The sequence below is a fragment of the Dermacentor albipictus genome, chromosome 3 (genome assembly GCF_038994185.2).
Source record: "Dermacentor albipictus isolate Rhodes 1998 colony chromosome 3, USDA_Dalb.pri_finalv2, whole genome shotgun sequence".
NCBI classification, from domain to species: Eukaryota; Metazoa; Arthropoda; class Arachnida; order Ixodida; family Ixodidae; genus Dermacentor; species Dermacentor albipictus.
In genome coordinates, this window is record NC_091823.1 from 115147164 (window position 1) to 115164439 (window position 17276).

At 45.7% G+C, this 17276-nt stretch overlaps 1 protein-coding gene and 1 pseudogene across 1 annotated transcript; one reads left to right on the forward strand and one right to left on the reverse strand.

Moving 5' to 3' along the window:
- Window positions 1–9274: 9274 nt before the first annotated feature.
- Window positions 9275–15187, forward strand: LOC135916884 (uncharacterized; annotated as a pseudogene).
- Window positions 13187–16723, reverse strand: LOC139057742 (uncharacterized). Its single transcript, XM_070536494.1, has 4 exons — window positions 16561–16723; window positions 16320–16491; window positions 15011–15290; window positions 13187–13240 (listed from the first exon to the last, which is right to left on the reverse strand). The coding sequence occupies exons 1-4, from the start codon at window positions 16721–16723 to the stop codon at window positions 13187–13189; spliced, it is 669 nt and encodes a 222-aa protein (XP_070392595.1).
- Between the last annotated feature and the right edge of the window lie 553 nt (window positions 16724–17276).

A 17276-nucleotide genomic window follows, 5' to 3' on the forward strand; every position in this document is an offset into this window, starting at 1 on the left:
ATTTTCTGCACACACATACTCACTCTCTGGAGCGATGCTTTCGAAAAAAAAAGGAAGTATGGCGTTATTACGTAAAACACTCTCTGCGTCGGGCGACTAATGCAGTTTGCGTCTTCAATAGGTCCCTGATGGGCGCTGTCAGACGCTGTCAGCATGCGCCTGGCAAGCAAGCTGCTTCACTCCGCAGAGTTGCGTAGTGCACTCAAGAAGCTTCCGTGAGCCGTCGAACAGACTTTGCAGGTTCGCCCATGGCTTTAATGATGATATCATTTTTTTTTTTCGTGTTGAGCACTGGCTTCACAAGGCGATTGCTTTTGACACTTTGTGTAGTATGGCAGTAAGTGCGGAACGTGCTGATCATTTTCTTTGTGTTTGTGTATCTTTTAATGCGAAGCCTTTCTTTGCCTCATTCCAGACGCATTGCGAGGAGTTAGGCAGGTAGGTAGGTAAGTAGATAGGTAGGTAAGTAAGTAGGTAGGTAGGTAGGCAGTTGGGCAGGTAGGAAGGCAGGCAGGTGGGCAGGTGGGCAGGTATTTAGGTAGGTAGAGGTAGGTGGGTAGGTGGGTATGTAGGTAGGTGGGTAGGTAGGCAGGTAGGTGTTTCCTGTCTTACCATACTTCGTACCTCACGTAATAAAAACAAATTCGTGACCGACAGTGAAATGGACCCTCTGCCTTCGAGCACAGCAGCCCAACCTTCTAATCGCAAGTCCATGAACGCACGCATTCTCCTACCGTGCCGAAGCCGACTAGCTCGCTGAGGCGCATGAGCCGTTTTGTCGTGTTTCTTTCCTCGTGACAGTTCCTCGATTTGGTACTCTTTGTGAGACTGCACTGACCACGGGATTGGCCCGCATTGTCTAGTGTTTTCCTCGGAGACTGTGCCTGAAATGTTGTGCTGCCTTCATGGTCGGCCGAGGTTGAACAGCATTTACCGCTTCATTGCTGAATTGTCGAAAATGTCATCGTCGTTTTAACATGGACCACGTGACACATAGTCATGGATACGTACGATTGTATGACATGTATTCGCTAATCACGTCACAACCAGTGCTTCTCTCGCTTGCGCTTTTTTGGCGACATGTATTTTACGTGCAGATCTAAAACAAGTTATAATAAAGATGTAAGCTCAACAGCAGGAAAAAAAAGATAAGGACTTCGCGCGATCAGTTGTCAAAGGAGTTATCACGTGACCGGATGGCCACGCGGAAAGAAACAGTGATGAGGTTTTAGAAATAATGAGGTTTTAAAATAGGCGCAGCGTTTGAACGCTGTGCCTGTTCAAAAAGCAAGACAAAAAGCAAACAAACGTAAAAGGTCAACCAAGTGTCGATTATAAAGAAACCAGGTCGACGTACATGGTGGTTCAAATTATTCAATTAATAAATGTTGATTATATATCTCTAGTCTGTCTCTTTTAATGTTCATTATTCCTTCGTGTCGTACCTTGTTCCTATCGTATTTCAAGCGCAATTACGTCGACCTTGTTTTCTTTAACATTGACACTTTCTTGACCCTTTCTTGAATTGAAATGAACGTTACAATTGGCTTCTGCCATATTTATATTCAATGTACTCCTGCACTTTCTCAGTTAAGGTCCTCAATTATTTGTTGCAATTCATCCCCAGCGTTGCTGAACAGTATAATGTAATATGCAAATCTGAGATTGTTGCGATATTCGCCATTGATCATCGCCCCTAACTCTTCCCAGTCTAATATTAGTAGGCTAATGATGATAGTCTATCTTTACCTACTCTGCAACTAAGTCTAGCTCCTTTAGGGCACAGGCAAAGCCATGTTATGAATTCATTGCCTCGTGCGAATCCTGCTTAGTCCAACCGAACTCGCTGCAGTTCCCAAATGTATTTTGTAAGGCGGCTATGCCTCGATGTGTCTGCATTTACGGCGGTGCATCCTTTACAGGGGCATAGCGCAGTGAGGTCAATTTACGACCACGCTGGTGCTATTTACGCCCGCACCGTTAAAGTTACCTACTCTGCGACTAATTCTCGCTTCTTATACCATTGAGTCCAACATTTTTACAGCTTCTTCGACTCGGCACGATGCTATGGAGGCGCAAAAGGGCCGATTTTTTTTCTTTATAGAAGTGGTTACAAGATAACCATTCCCAGCTTGCGTCTGTTCTTTCTGTTGGTGCTGCTGCCCGAATCCACGATTTTCCTGCGACGGTCTAGGATGAACACTGTGGTAAGGAATGTCTACACTCGGGTTGAGACCAGCAAGCTTTAACAGCCCAAAGCATTTTCGACATCGTGAATTCGACAGCAACCCCCGTACCGCTCCCACCCCGCTACTCGCTAGAACTAGAACTCGCACTGTTGCTCGCTACCGCTTCAAGAAGGAGCACTTGAGTATACATTGATACACCACTCCCTTCGTCTGCCCGATGCCAGCACTGCTTTCGAAGAACACACGCTAACTGTGAACAAAAAAATATGACTTAAGCAAAAGTTAGGCAGAAGCAGATAAAACAAAATTTTAAGCAGTGTCATCAATACACCTAAGCAATGTAACTCGGCCTGCACGGGTTTTAGGTCGCGTTACGGTAGACAGTTTAGTTTATACTGTCTCATCGTCAAGCGACACCACGTGCAATTTTTGCACTACTTTCAGAGCCAAATTAAAAATGTGTCTACGTTCTTAGTTTATGGAATAAAAGCATGCGCGTCTCCACCAATGTGACACACAATCTTCTCATTCCCAATGCATTTTAAAGACATATTCTAAGCTGCAGACAGTCTCAATAAGTAGCGCGTCTAGCCATAATCTTTCACTAACTAGCTCTCGCCGCAGGATTGCTAGAGGAGGGGGAGGTTAGCAATCGATTTGTCTGGTTTCAGTGGCGAAAGCCATCAGCGACTGCGTCACAGCCTCTCGGCGAGCCTAGTCTCTAGCCGGGCTGATACAATCGTCGTAGCTAAGTACCATTGTATAGCCTTTGTTCTACAGATCAGAGATTCTGCCTTTCGACCACTTATGGAAATAAAAAATGGCGACATATGTCTGTACCATTGTCAATTACAATCATCTATTTCTTTTCGTGTGTCGTTGCTTTGCTTCGCGCGTCTTCTCGTTGTACTAGACAATTATCTTTTGATATTCATCTCGTTAATATTCCTCTCGCTAGTAATGGTATGCGGTGAACGTCTGCTGTAATTCTGTGGTATTAAAATCTGGAACGCTATTCGTTTATTAATAAAAATGTCACCTCATCTCGCTAACGCACTACAACACTACATCGAACAATTAAGAACGCTCTGGCGTAAGCAAATATTTACAAAATACGTAACTCATTTGCATTTATGCATGCATATTAATTTTGCTTCTTTTTCTTCTGAAAATAACTTTATATGTTGCACATTATATTTTATATTAGATTTGATTAAATTTGATTGATATTATGTTCGACTTGATGTTTGATCAAAATTGTATGCTTGATTGTTGATGAACCTGTTGATTTGATATTTGATGATTATATATTTGGTTTTCTTCAATGTTGTTTACCCTGTCCGAATTGCCATTGTAAATAAAAAGCTTTTCGGACCTAAACTAGCCTAAGGCTAAGGGTCTGTGGGAGGCGGCGCGAAGAGGTAGCCGGCGTAAGCACGGTTTATTTAGGCCGTCCAGCCATGGGTGAGTTCTATGCACTCTTCCAAGACGTGCGGCATGGTGCCCTTTTCTCTTTTGCAAAAAGTACAGAGCATATCATGTTCCGCAGGGTACATGCGGTTCATCAGCACGGGATGCGCAAGCGATCCCGCCTGCGCTCGACGCAGGATCGTCTGTTGTGGCCTGGTGAGTTTGGGGTGCGGCTCTGACAGTCTGCACCTTTCCTCTCGGTACATCCGGGTAATGTTCCGAAAGCTGGTAACCGGGTGCGGTAGCTCTTCCACCGAGTGTAGCGTTGTCTGCCCGATGCGCAAGCATGACAATCGGAGACGAGGCGGTGGACTGTGGGTCCGATTGTTTCATGGAAATCGGATGAGCGGGTAGCGAGAGGCTGACAGGTGCTCAGACCATGGTGTGGTTGGGACTTTGATTACGAGGTCCATAGCTGTGCGATCTCTCCCGCACGTTGGGAGAAAGGGCGAAGTTAGCCTTCAGGTGCTGGAGTATGACTTGACCCCTCCTCCTCTCCCCCACGGGGAAATTCTTAAGATAGCAGATCTGTGTTCGGTGGTATCAGACGGGCAAGCTTGCGTCTGCTAGCATCGATTAACCTTTCATTCTCAAGGTCGCGGCAAAGCTGAAGGGGGATTTCCGAGACCGTATGGGTTTGGTGACAAGTGAGGCTGCACAGCAGTGGGCTAGTTCTAGTGTGGCCTCGTCAGCGATCTCGTTGCCTTGGTTTCTGTACATGACCAGGTGTCCAGCTGATCGTGATGTTAACGCCTCTTTCGAGGGTCCAATTATAGGCGCGTTTAACGCGCTTAATAATCAAGAATTCATCGTGGCATTATCACCGTGTTGCGTGATAGAGGCGAAGGGGCATGCTGTACGGATGTAGTCCTACGTAGGTACAGCTAGAGGAAGAAAGAACATTTTGCAGGCGCCGATGGTGCCTTGGCGCTCAAGCAGGCTCAGTCTTAGGGCTGAAGTACTGACCGCTTCAGTGGCCGTTTTTATGCGGATTCGACGATGTCTCGTATCGCGGTAGTGGGGACATGATTGTGCATATTGGTATACCTTCTCTGCTCTCGGGTGTTTCGGCAAGCCGCTAATGAGCCGCAGTGCTTTTTCGGCTGAGTGTTTCGATGCGTTGTCAGTGGCGCGTGTTGAGGCGGCGTGGAAAAGAAGCAGGGTCCCTTTAGTGTATCGCTCGGACCAAAATCCGTGCCATATCGGTGCCGGTACCGCCTGCGCTTCACGTGAAGCGCTTTATCACGAGCAGTATATTTGTGCCACGTGGGTTGCAAGGCGCACTTATCTATGGGGGACCTGCCACACCAGCGCGGTGAAAGGGTTGCACCCAGGGTTGTCGTGGTCTCTGCGGTGATCGCAAGGTTTTATCGCCAAAGAATGCAAATGATATGTGCGAGGACTGCTCGAGGAAGAAAGCCATATACACGGTGTATACGTAGCTCGCGTGCTACACGGTGTAACCTGCACCCTTTCGGCAGCAGTAGCATTGTCCGATCGCATCAACCAGCACCCCGTAAAAGCTAGACGATGAGAGATACAACGGCGAGGCAAACAGCACTCCACTCCAGCGGTATAGGCGGACACGGCAGATGACGTCCGCGGCGAGAGAGTCACTCGGCGAAGATGGAACAGCAGCTACTCGCCGTCCGAGGAGGCTATCACCACTGGCGAGCACGAAGACGACCTGGCGATTGGAGCAGGTGCTGCTCCAATCAATGAGGCTGATCTGGCACATAGAGCGGCGCTCGAGCAGCATGCGCTTGACTTCTAGATCACGCGTACCACCTTGGAGAGCAAGAACGAGCGGCAACTATACGCACTGTCCCGCTAACGCGAGAAGGTTCTGCTTCACGGCAGCTGCGCGAACGAACAGAATGGCGCGCTGAAATATTGTGCGAGCCCACTGCTTTCCGGCGCTACAGCAGGGATATTCTCAGCACCGTCCGTCAGTGCCTGGGGACACCATCAATTCCCGGACATCAATCAGCGGTGTACGGCGAGTTCGCCTTCTTTCTCCACTCCGCTTTCTATGGAAGAGCGACCGGACATGTTGTGTCCTCTATCGGCCGCGATCTTGCATCAGTTTCCGCGGACCATCACGTACATATGTTGAAGCTACAGTTTCGAATTTCAGCCAGACCGGACGCAGCGGGATGGGCGAAAATTACAGGAGAGTCAAGCGACGCCGTTCTGCGATGTCCCTATACATATAATCCGATGAAGGCGCAAGCACCACATCCACGTCGCCGTTTGCAAATGTCTCTACTAAAATAGTACTTCCACGAGGCGACGTGCCGACAATGCCGCCAGCATTCAGAGCGGAGTACGGCACGCTGAACGCATAGGGCCCTGCTTCGACTCAGATGATTCCCTGAATGCCGTATATAGACTAAAAACGCGACTGCGAGCGTTGGGTAAAATAGTACACGCGACCCCGCTTGCATTGCTTGCATCATCACCGAACTGGTCACGGTGTCATTCTTTTCAACTCTCTGACTTCAGAGCTCCAAACTAGGCTTTCTGTGTTCGTGTCTGCCCTTTCCATTGCGCCGACTGCTTTGACGGTGTATCGTATCGTAGGCATGCCATCTCATCCTGAGCTTCATCCTTGCCGTATAGGGCGAACAAAGACCGCAGCTTGATCGCCGAACATTCGCGCATCCTTATTTTGCACCCCAGCTAGACCTTGCCAGTTGTGATGTCTGCATAAGTTTTTCAAAGTTCACAACAGTCATTGTAGCGGACGATAATGAGGTTGAATACATAGCAAAGAATACCTTTTTTTTTACAGCAATAGGTGTTTTACGAACAAACTGTGGTAAGTTCACTATTCCTTCTCATTTTCATGTTCTCTGGTATCTGTCGCTAGAACCATAATATCATTTGCGAGAAAATTACAAAGAAAAGAAAAGTTCCCATTGCGGCGGGAGGATTATATCTTATTATCGACAGTTTGGGATTCCAGGATTCTACCTCTCAGCCACTCTGCCAATGCTATAGCAGCGGAGCATACTGATCCCGGAGAGCGAAGTCGTGCCATGGCAGCTGCCATGATTGCTTAACGCCCGCTCAACTTCTGTGTACTGGACATAGCTGGCGTCCGCTCCTTCTTCGTGTTCCAGCAAGCCGCTTTCGCACGTCGCCTTTAGCGAGAGCGATTTCTTCGGCTTCGGCTTCGGCTTCGGCTTCGGCTTCGGTTTTTGCTTACCGGGGAAGGCCTTCTAGCACTCGGCTTCTTCTCATGTTTGCTGGATGGCGCTGATACGGTCTTGTTTTGTTTTTCTTTCAATGATACCGCGAGGCATATTAGGTGATGCAAATTTGAGAAAAGCCGAACGAATCTAGCAGTAAGAATCTAAGTATAGTTGTTCTAGTCGAGACCAGCTAGTAGCCAAGTCCGGATAGGTAGAAAGAGGAACAAAAGCCTAGTCTTTTCCGCTTCACCACCGGGAAAAAGAGGCAACATCAACAGCGGGAGGTGCAGCTTCCACAAACGAATACGACTCACAAATCTTTTGCTCCTCGAAAAAAGATCGCTCGCACGCACCTGCGAATGTTCTCTCCAACCGACGCCGCACGAAACAGCCTAAGGCTTACTGCACGTAACATTTCGCCAGCTATTGTGACATCACTTTGCATTACGAGCGGAAGTGCAATGTCGTTTCAAATTTTAGACGTAGAAACATGGGAAGGTAGGCCACGTTAGCCAAAATTCATTTCTCAAGTAACAATAAAAAAAAGCAAGTGAGAAAATATCAGCAAACATTACACACATGAACACAACAACACTATCAGTGTCTCCATGTGTACCAGCACAGAGATTACACTCCAGTACCTATAGGACGGTATCCCATCACACAGGAGTAAAATAGTCCACGCAACTCCTTTTTACGTACAACTATATAAGGACAACACGCCCGCGACATTATTTCGCTATAAAGGAAGTGCAATGTACAGAAAACAAAACACGTAATTTCACTTATAGGAGTCTCTAAAGTTAGCGTCCGCTAAAAAAATTGCGAAGGGCACTCATGACACACCTCTGCCTACCAGGGCATGACCACGGTCCAAGTACTTTGCTTACCGGGGGAGGCCGTCTGCCATAAGGTGCTCAAATGGTCACGCAGACGGACTCGGTTTTCGTCATGTGGAGTACATCCTATGATAATGTGCTCCACCCAAGCGTCGCAGTTATCACAGAAACTACAATATGAGGACATTACTTGTTTGATGCGATGCAAGAAGTGAGGCGTGTCGGATGGAGGAGCGTGTCGAACGTGCGGTCAATCTTTTAGGCTCGATGAAAACTGCAGGAATGGGTCAACTCTGTACTGGAGTGAACGGATTGCCTGTTCGTCGAGCCAGGTGCCCTTGCAAAGTTCATGCAGCAAGGAGCGAAGGACATTCTTGGCGTCTGATGCATAAAATGTCACGGATGGCTGGGTACCTAATGCAGGTGCTGTACTAACCAATCTGTCCGCCACCTCACTGCCCCTGATTCCAACGTGGCTTCGTAGCAGCTGAAAGCAGACGTCTTGATCAACAAGTTAAACTATTATCAATGTTCTCATAGTTTTGTAGCTCATGGAATCATCTACATCAAAATAAAGTGCCTTTATCACTTCTAGGGCTACTTTAGAGTCGGTGTATGCCATCTAGTAGGCTTCGGTCGCTCTCGGCAATACATCTTGCAGCTTGTAATATTCCAAAGAGCTCTGCTACAGAAAGCGATGACTTGTACGATAACCAGTCGCTTCTGTTTACTTGGTATGGAGGAACACGGAAGGCCGCACTCGAGCGTTCATTCGATGTAAACGTGCCTGTGAATACGAATGTGTATTCGTGCTTCTCACGCTCCATTTTATGGAGTGTGAAAAACTATGTTCTTAGGCAGTGGCCGATTTCTTTTCGATTAATGGGATGTTCAACTTCACAGGAGGTGTGATGAGTCACCGAGGAGGATGACTAGTGAGTGGACGGTAGAAATTATGTTGCTCTGAAATAAACACTTCCTAAGCTCGTGAAGTGCCACCAGTACGTCCACTTCTGTGAAGAAGTTCGCAACGAAGCGGGCGAGCACATGACTTGAGGGTAAGCGAATGAAATGTGTTGAAAGAGTTCTTGAATGCAAAGAACTTGAATGTTCGCGTCTTATGCTTCTGATATCACAAGTCCTCCTGGAGACTCCCCCCCCTTCCTTCTCGCTTTGTTTTATGGAGGGTTGAAGTTCTTCTGAACTGCTCATTACCTATAGTGTGACCAACCCACCTCGTAGGTATGAGCCATGGGATGAAGCATCAACAGCTGTATGACTATGTCAGCTATGCGATGCTGGTCCTGTCGCAGCAAAGGAGTTCCGTGCCAGAGTAAAGCCGAGACCACACGTACGCTTGCGGACGCGCGCTAGCTCGCGTTCGCGCGCCTTGCGCCTGCCGCGCCTCGCGAGTAATGGCGGTTTGCATCCACACGTACGCGCGGAAGCGCGCGCTCCTGCGCGCTCACACATAATCGGTTGAGAAGGCATCGTTTCGTACAGAAATATTTACGGTGCTGCAAAATGCTCAAATAGTGATAAACGTCATTTTTATAATTTTAGAGTTAATAAACCAACGTAAAAAAATGAAAATGCGCTGTCTTTTCACGACATAATCAGCTTCGCATGAAGTGGCAGCAGCACTGGCACGCTATCAACGGCGCCGCGTTTCCGCCTTTCCGCGTCGTCTGCATTTCCGCGTCGTCTGCATTTCCGCGTCGTCCCGCCTCCCTGGCTCCATCCCGTCGACATTATGCCCGCAGTCTCTACTCGTACGAGGCTTTTACTGTTGCTGGAACAGATACTCTTGCTCATGATAATGAAGAGGAGACGAGACCAACGACGGTGCAGGCAGCGGCGACGCTGGTGGGTGCGACCTGTGTTTTTGGCCCGAAAGCAAGAAGGACTTTACCACACAGCTGTAAGTACTCTGCTCATTTTACGCAGAAGTGTTTTGTCGTGTCGCTATTCAGTATCTGACCTTGGTTGAATTTGTAATTGCTAAGAAACACGTGCAGCGCTGAAAAGACGATATGCACGCGCTCTTTTTGTGTCATTTCGCCCCCATTGTCGTTAATCTGTAAGGCTTTCTGCTCGCCTTTATATCGCTTAGCAAGTTCATTGTTGTTTTAGTGATGCAAATGACCTCTGGTCACCCTCTTGGCGATCAGGTACATACGATGCATTAACACATGAGACGACCATTCGCAGCCACGTCTATTATGTCTGGATGATTGTTTACATTCTTCATGGCAATTGCAGATGTGCCGCATGCGACAAGGAGATCACAGATTTTTCTGCAAGTACTACAGAATGACGCCGCAGCTTTTCGATAAGCTGTTAAACTTTGTCGCTGCGGACCTGACCCGACAGCAGTTCATCAGGGAGCCCTTGGAGCCTGCAGAGCGACTGGCGATGACATTGAGGTTCGTAGAAGTACATTCCACATTGTGAGTAAAATTATTTACCAGTGGAGTACCATGTATATGCTGCTACAGTCGTAATGCTATTACATTTTTTAACATTATACTTTGCTGTATATTTTAAAGAAACTGCATAGGCTGCTGCTATGAAATGTTTCTGTTACAGAGGTTAATCATAGCATGGTAGTTATCAGGCTAGGGCCCAGTCTCTCAGGCTAGGGAATGCTGGCCCACAGTTTGTGTATGGAACAGCAATTTCCTGCTATTTTACATCTCTTATGTATTATGGGGTTGCTTGCAGAAATGGGATGATTTTTATTTGTATTGGTTCATGAGGGGTAAAATGTAAATATGCAGATTTCCAGTGCATTGGGGGCACGTGCCCATAATTAAATCATGGTTCTGGCACGTAAAACCCCTCAGTTAGATTGGTGTGTGAGGGCAATTTTCGTTCTGTTTGTCATGTTACAGTTACCTGGCATCAGGGCAGGAGATATGCCAAGTAGCGCTGTTATATCGTGTAGGTCTTGAAACTGCCAGGCAATGCATACACGACACATGTCGAGCAATATGGGCACGCCTCAAGGATCATTTCATGCAAGTAAGTATGCCATTACACTTCACTTATAACTGCTGCACTGTGATTATTGCTGGTAGTGCGGGCAAAATGTTTGCCAATTAATTAAAGAATGATCAGCCTTCAAGCAGTACCAAAACACTAGGTAATCAACTTTGCCTTGGTACATTAGAGGCAAAGCATTTCTTCTACTGCATAAATGTGTGTTACACCGAGCTTGGTCCTTTGGACATAGCAATTACGTTTATCACTTGAAATGACACTGCACACTTTCTAGCAATATGGGCATTGTGTGCCACTGATTTTTCCAGTCAGTAGTAATGGCAAGTGCCGTTTTATTCTAGACACCAACCCAAGAGGAGTGGGAGAAGATTGCTGAAGGATTTTCAGCTCGATGGCAATTCCCCAATTGCTTGGGGGCTGTCGATGGAAAACATGTAGCAATCACATGCCCGCCAAATTCTGGGAGTAATTACTTCAACTACAAGGTAAACTGCTATGCTTTCATTTTATTTGCTTTGTGTACTAAGGATGCTGTTTCTTTTGGTAATTGCAATTCCGCCAGGAAGGTGCTTTGTAGATGTTACAATTTACATGCAGTGCAAGTCAGGTGCCATGTACAGTGCATTGTAGTGCTGAAAAAAAAAAATAACTCAAATGCAAATGGGCATATGGTTATAAAATGAGGTATTGTGGTTCCTTAACCTTCAAGCATATGAGGGGTACGAGTATGAAAGGAGACTATTGAGTTTAACGATTGACAACTCACTAACATCCAGAGCATCCTTTGATGCTTTTGCAGTTGCCTGCATTCTGCAGCCATTTCAGTAAACTTTCTTATACGATAGTACGCAGGTGACAATAGTACCAAGCCTTGCTTGCTAAACAGGCCACTCAAATTGCCTGACAGTGGCCGTAAATTTGCTGTTTGCATGTGAATGTCGACGCTTGCTCTGATGCTTTATTTCAGTGAACATATTCAATTGTCCTCATGCATGCTTTATTTTCAGGGAACATATTCAATTGTACTCATGGCTGTCGTTGACAGCAGTTGCAAGTACGTGCTTATCGATGTGGGGGCTGAAGGTCGCGTGAGCGACGGAGGCGTATTTAAACACTCTGCATTTGGCAAGGCCCTTGTCAATGGAGACCTCAATATACCCTCACTTGGCCTGCTCCCAGGAACTACCACAGCTTTACCCCACGTCTTCGTTGGGGATGAAGCTTTTCAGTTAAGGAAAGACTTTATGCGCCCATTTCCTTCCAAGCAACTTTAGGATGAAAGAAGAGTCTTCAACTACAGGTTGAGCCGAGCAAGGTATGGTGCACTAAGATAGTGAAATTCAAAAATGAGACACTGACAGTCATTCTCTCTTTTAATAATCAACCTTTTATTGCAAAATCAATGCAAGTAGAGGTCTTGAAGAATACTTGAACAATCTGAACTGCTTCAGAGCTTCTCTCTGGTGTCCCTTTAAAGTGCACAAGTACTGCGCAAGGAATTAATATACCGCAAGAAAAATACACGCATAGTACTTCTGACACTGGATTTCTTGCAGTCTTTGTATCATTACTGTAAACATGTCTTCTCATAAAGGCAGACTAAGGGAACAGGTTCTTCTAACCATTTTTTAAAAATAAATGTTTCTGAAATTTGAATTTCAATGTTTGTTTGCTATATTCCGACAGACGGTGTGCTGAAAACGCGTTCGGGATCACAGCAGCAAGGTGGCGTATCCTACTGCGGACCATTAACTTGCTCCCCACAAACGTGGACTTTGTTGTCAAGGCTGCCTGTGTCTTGCACAACTTCCTAACTGTCCTCAACCCACAGTCGGACAATTACAGTGATAAAGAGGACAAGTTTGGAAACGTTGTTGCAGGACACTGGCGCGAAAGCATCCAAGCTGCGTTGGGAGACGACAGAATGCAGCAGTTTACCCCCCTTCAGTCAACACGATCAAGAAACTACGACAGTGATGCTGCACATGCCAGGAACCTCTTTGCAGCCTATTTTTGCAGCAAAGTAGGTGAGGTTCCATGGCAGTGGCACCAACCAGGTGTTTCCAAAGAAGGCGCTTTGAAGCGTCTACGTGAGCAGCAGTTCTACCAGCTGCAATGATGGTGAGCAAAAGAAAGAAAGAGCAAAAGCCACATTGTGACTTCATAACAGTCATTCATAATTGCTGTTCACTGTGGCTTATCAATCATGCTGTTTACGTGTCAATTTTGTGGCACCTGTGCAAGAAAAAAATGTTTGTGTTATTACTTTGTTCATCCATGTTGTGAAGTGTGTAGTCCACTTACTTGATGGTAACTGGATGTTTGATGTGGAGTAGAAATAGACTTGAACTGTGGTATTCATGACTATCGAAACCGTAAACATTTTATTTCCAACCACAAAAAAATACATTTATTTAAGCATACCCAGCTACTGCTGGCTTGACAGGTAGGGCCGTACTGGCCAGCCAAGCTGCCGCGAATGCAACTGTCACTCCCCATTCGCTCCATTGCAGTTTGCCTGAAGTGGCAGGCCACAACTATGCTGTTGCAAAGAGTATTGCACGTGCATGTGCAAGCATTGATGAGGTAGAACATATCACATTATGTAAGGAAGGCTTCAAATAGGAAAAAAAAGCACCTATAAATAAGTGCAAATTGAACACAAAACAACGACATAAAAATATCATTGGGAAGCAACGTGCATGTTAAAGAATGGAGAATGCAGCGTAAAGCAGTAAAAAACAGGACATAAAAAGCAAACAAATGAGGTGAGGCATCAAAGTACAGTAATACACAAAGGACTATGGTAAAAACAGCCATACGAGTATCTGGAGGTACGCATTTTTCTTGGTTTCCACAACTTGGCTGTCAAGAAGAGTATTGCACAGGTGAAAGGCACGTGCATGCATTGAAAAGCTAAAATGTATCACGTCATGTACGGATGACTAGGAATGGGAAAATAAAAACTGAACACTGACCAGTGCACATTGAACACATGAAAACTTATCCAGAACATAAAAAAGCCGAAATAAAAGTACCTGCCGTGGTAGCTCAGTGGCTATGGTGTTGGGCTGCTGAGCACGAGGCCGCGGGATCGAATCCCGGCTACAGCGTGCACATTTCTATGGGGGCAAAATGCGAAAACACCTGTGAACGTACCTTTAGGTGCACGTTAAAGAACCCTAGGTGGTCAAAAGTTCTGGAGTCCTCCACTGCGGCGTGCCTCATAATCGGAAAGTGGTTTTGGCACGTAAAACCCCATAATGTAATTTTTTGAAATAAAAGTATCAGTGACAAGCAGCTAGCGTGTTAAAAATGCATAATGCAGCATCACAATAAAGCAGTAACAAACAGGACATAAAAGCAAGCATATAAGAGATTAGGTATCAAAGTACAGTAATACACAATTCAATATGATAACTATGGTTGTACGAGTATCTGGAGGTACACTTTTCTTGGTTTCCACAACTGGGCTATCAAAAAGAGTATTGCACAGGTAAAAGGCACATGCAATCATTGACCAGTTAAAATGTATGCCATTATGTAAGGACGACTAGAAACAAGAAAATAAAAGTAAGCAATAAACATCAAAAGCACATAAATAAGTGCAAAGTGAACACATGAAAACTAAAAAAAATTTATGAAATATCAGTGACAAGCATATAATGTGTTAAAGTATGCAGCATCACAATAAAAGATGGAACATAAAGAGTGAATATATGAGAAGTGAGAGATCAACATACTGTAATATAGAATTGAACACATTGAAAAAGAAAATAAAGAATAATAGTATGAGTACCTGGTGGAATGCAGTATGAGCAACTTCTGACATTTTCTTGGTTTCCATAACTTGGCTATTGAGAAGGTTATTGCACGGGTCGACAACACATTAAATTTAAAAGCAAAAGTATGTATACAAAAGTAAGAAAACAAACATACTCGAAAAACATGCTGCCTTGATGTGCTGGTTTATAGTATCACTGTGCCTTCATGGTGCAGACAGCACATGGACGAGCAAAATGAACAGATAGCATAAACATTGCTCCTTCGTTTCTTTGGCGATGTGCGATCGGCACTCTGAAGCTGCAGTGAGAAGGTGCCGAGTATGACAAAAAGAAAAAAATTAATCAGTTAATTCCTTAATGACATTCAAAATCTTTATATACATGTCCGCTTGTTTTTCCGTTCTCACTCGTTTCATGAGTGGAACAAGTGACATTGCAAACAGCTCGATGTGATCTGTCGGCTTTGTTGTTTCGAGAGCACCGGTGACACGCTGAAGCTGCTGCGCCAACAAATCGTCTGCATTTACCTTTCTTTTCCTGCTCGTAGGCGTGCCGGACGACGTTACTGAAGATGCCTGTGCACGAGGTGCAGGCGTTGCCGCTGGCGGCACCGACACCTCTGTTACCACCACATCCTCCGCCTCCTTCTCCTGCTCCTCCAACTCGTACACGTGCACGTACTCCTCCTTGCCAAAGTGGCACATGTCGACAAAGAGCTCTGCAGCAGTGGGCCCTTCCTCCAGGTTGTTATCGTTTGCTCCGACAGGTTCCTCCTGCTGGCTCAGCATTTGGAAGTTCCCTGATGTGCTGATACATTTGAAGAAAGAAATGTTCATTGTAGATACTTTTGGCTGTAAATATTTCAAATAATTCAAAAAGCAATGTGAAAATAAAGTTCATTAATTAAATTGTACAAGTGCTCTTTATCTGAAGGGGTCACCCAAAGATATCAATAACACATGGATACACATAACACTTTAGCGTCATCATTTACTTTTATTCTAGTTTACATTGCCATTCCATATAGTAGCACATTCTACATTTCAGTGAACACAAGACTCTTCCCTGACTGAAAAAAGTTAATGCTTTAGAAGTAATGTTTGTTATTCCATAAATAAGCCATATTGCACTGCTGGAAAATGCAATGTTAAGAGTGACCTGAGTCCTTGAATTTTTAGAAATGTGCTGTGTGCAGTAACATTTGTATCTAAAAATGGTACACTGAATTATTTTATGCATGCTAAACAAATATTACAGTGCCATTTGATGAAATTATATGCTTTACAACCTAGCTACAGCCACAGGTCCCATCCATTGAGGTTAATTGATCCATTAACAGCCGATGTTACAAAATACATGGAATTCATCACACTTTAAAAGATTGGCTGGTCGTAGAAAAACATTTGGCTAGGGAAGCGAGTCAAATGAGATTCTCCACACTAGGTGTGGAATTCGGGAGATTTCCAAGAGTCTGCGCGACTGCTTACAATGTTGCAGCTTTAGTACAAGTGGACTGAATGTGGGCACTCGCTAGAGCTACTGGGCTGAGCGAGAAGCACCATATGGAAAAATTCATGTTAGAATGCCGTGGATGGTGTTTTGAATTTCTTGGCGATCAGTGAAATGCACGGTTCGCCATGCTTATAAACTACACGCGAGCTAGAAATTCGTCCGAGTTTTGCGGACCGAACAACACTGCGTTGATCATCATCCACGTAGTTTTTATGAAATTGTGAATCTCGCAACAACGGCAGTCCAATAGGACAGTTTAACATAGTGAGGCGATGCACGAGTTCTACTCCTCTAAGCGACAAAATAACACGCCATTAAACTTACGCTCTCGTTTCCATTGTGTCGCGGAGAAACATGAGGAGCTCGAAGAAGGGCCACGAACATTCGCTCTCTTCCTCGGCTCCCGCTCCGCTCTTCTGGGACGTCGCGTCATTGTAACAGCGACGGAATTTGTCGCGAAGCGACTTCCACCGCTTCTGTACGGCGGTGACACCGTCTGTGCAAAAGAGTAGTTCCATTTTACGAAAATTTCTCAAGCAACAGCGCAGCATTCAAGCAAGCTTACCTTGCACACCGGGCACAACTATCGCTGCCACTTCCCTCCACAGGGCAGCTTTCTTCTGTCGATTTTTGTGGTCCCTGTGGCGAGAGTGCCACAAAGACGGCCGGGCCTCTACAGCGGAGATTAGGCGCTCGTTATCGATGTATATATCTTCCGCTGCTGCCATTATTGTGTAGTACGCGCACAGAATGAAGAACCAACTTGTACGCGAATCGATTGCGGTGCTATCAAAACTGGCGCCAAAAGTTACAAGCCATCGGATGTTTAGGAAGCAGCACCTTGTGATTGGTCCCTGCGGGAAAATGTACTTCCGGTCTAGCAAACAAAATCTAGCAGAAGAAAGCCTTTCTGTACCACGCTGAAGCCTCAATATTTGTAAACGTAATTGTTTTGTTTTGAGAGCTGTTGTATCATTGCAAAATTGAAAAAAGAAGCACTTTCTTGCATGACATAAATCGGCCTCACTGAGAGTAGCATGTACCGAGCCATAGCCGCGTAGCCATGCCTGGCCAAGCGCGCCGACGCGACGCAGGCCGAGCGCGTGAAAACAGAGCGGAGCTGTTCCCCGCGCTCACGCCGCGTTTCGACGCGTACGAGCCATGTCGCACCATCTGCGCATGCGTGGGCGCGTGAACGCGAGCTAGCGCGCGTCCGCAAGCGTACGTGTGGTCTCGGCTTAATCAATGAAGTGTGCTGACATTCTTTTATCATTAAATTTT

Coding starts and splice junctions, on each gene's coding strand:
- LOC139057742 (XM_070536494.1), bottom strand. CDS start 16,723: ATGGCAGCAGCGGAAGATATATACATCGATAACGAGCGCCTAATCTCC. Junction 16,492..16,560: donor AGTTGTGCCCGGTGTGCAAG/GTAAGCTTGCTT, acceptor TCTTTTGCACAG/ACGGTGTCACCGCCGTACAG. Junction 13,241..15,010: donor CTACGAGCAGGAAAAGAAAG/GTAAATGCAGAC, acceptor TCTTTGCAACAG/CATAGTTGTGGCCTGCCACT.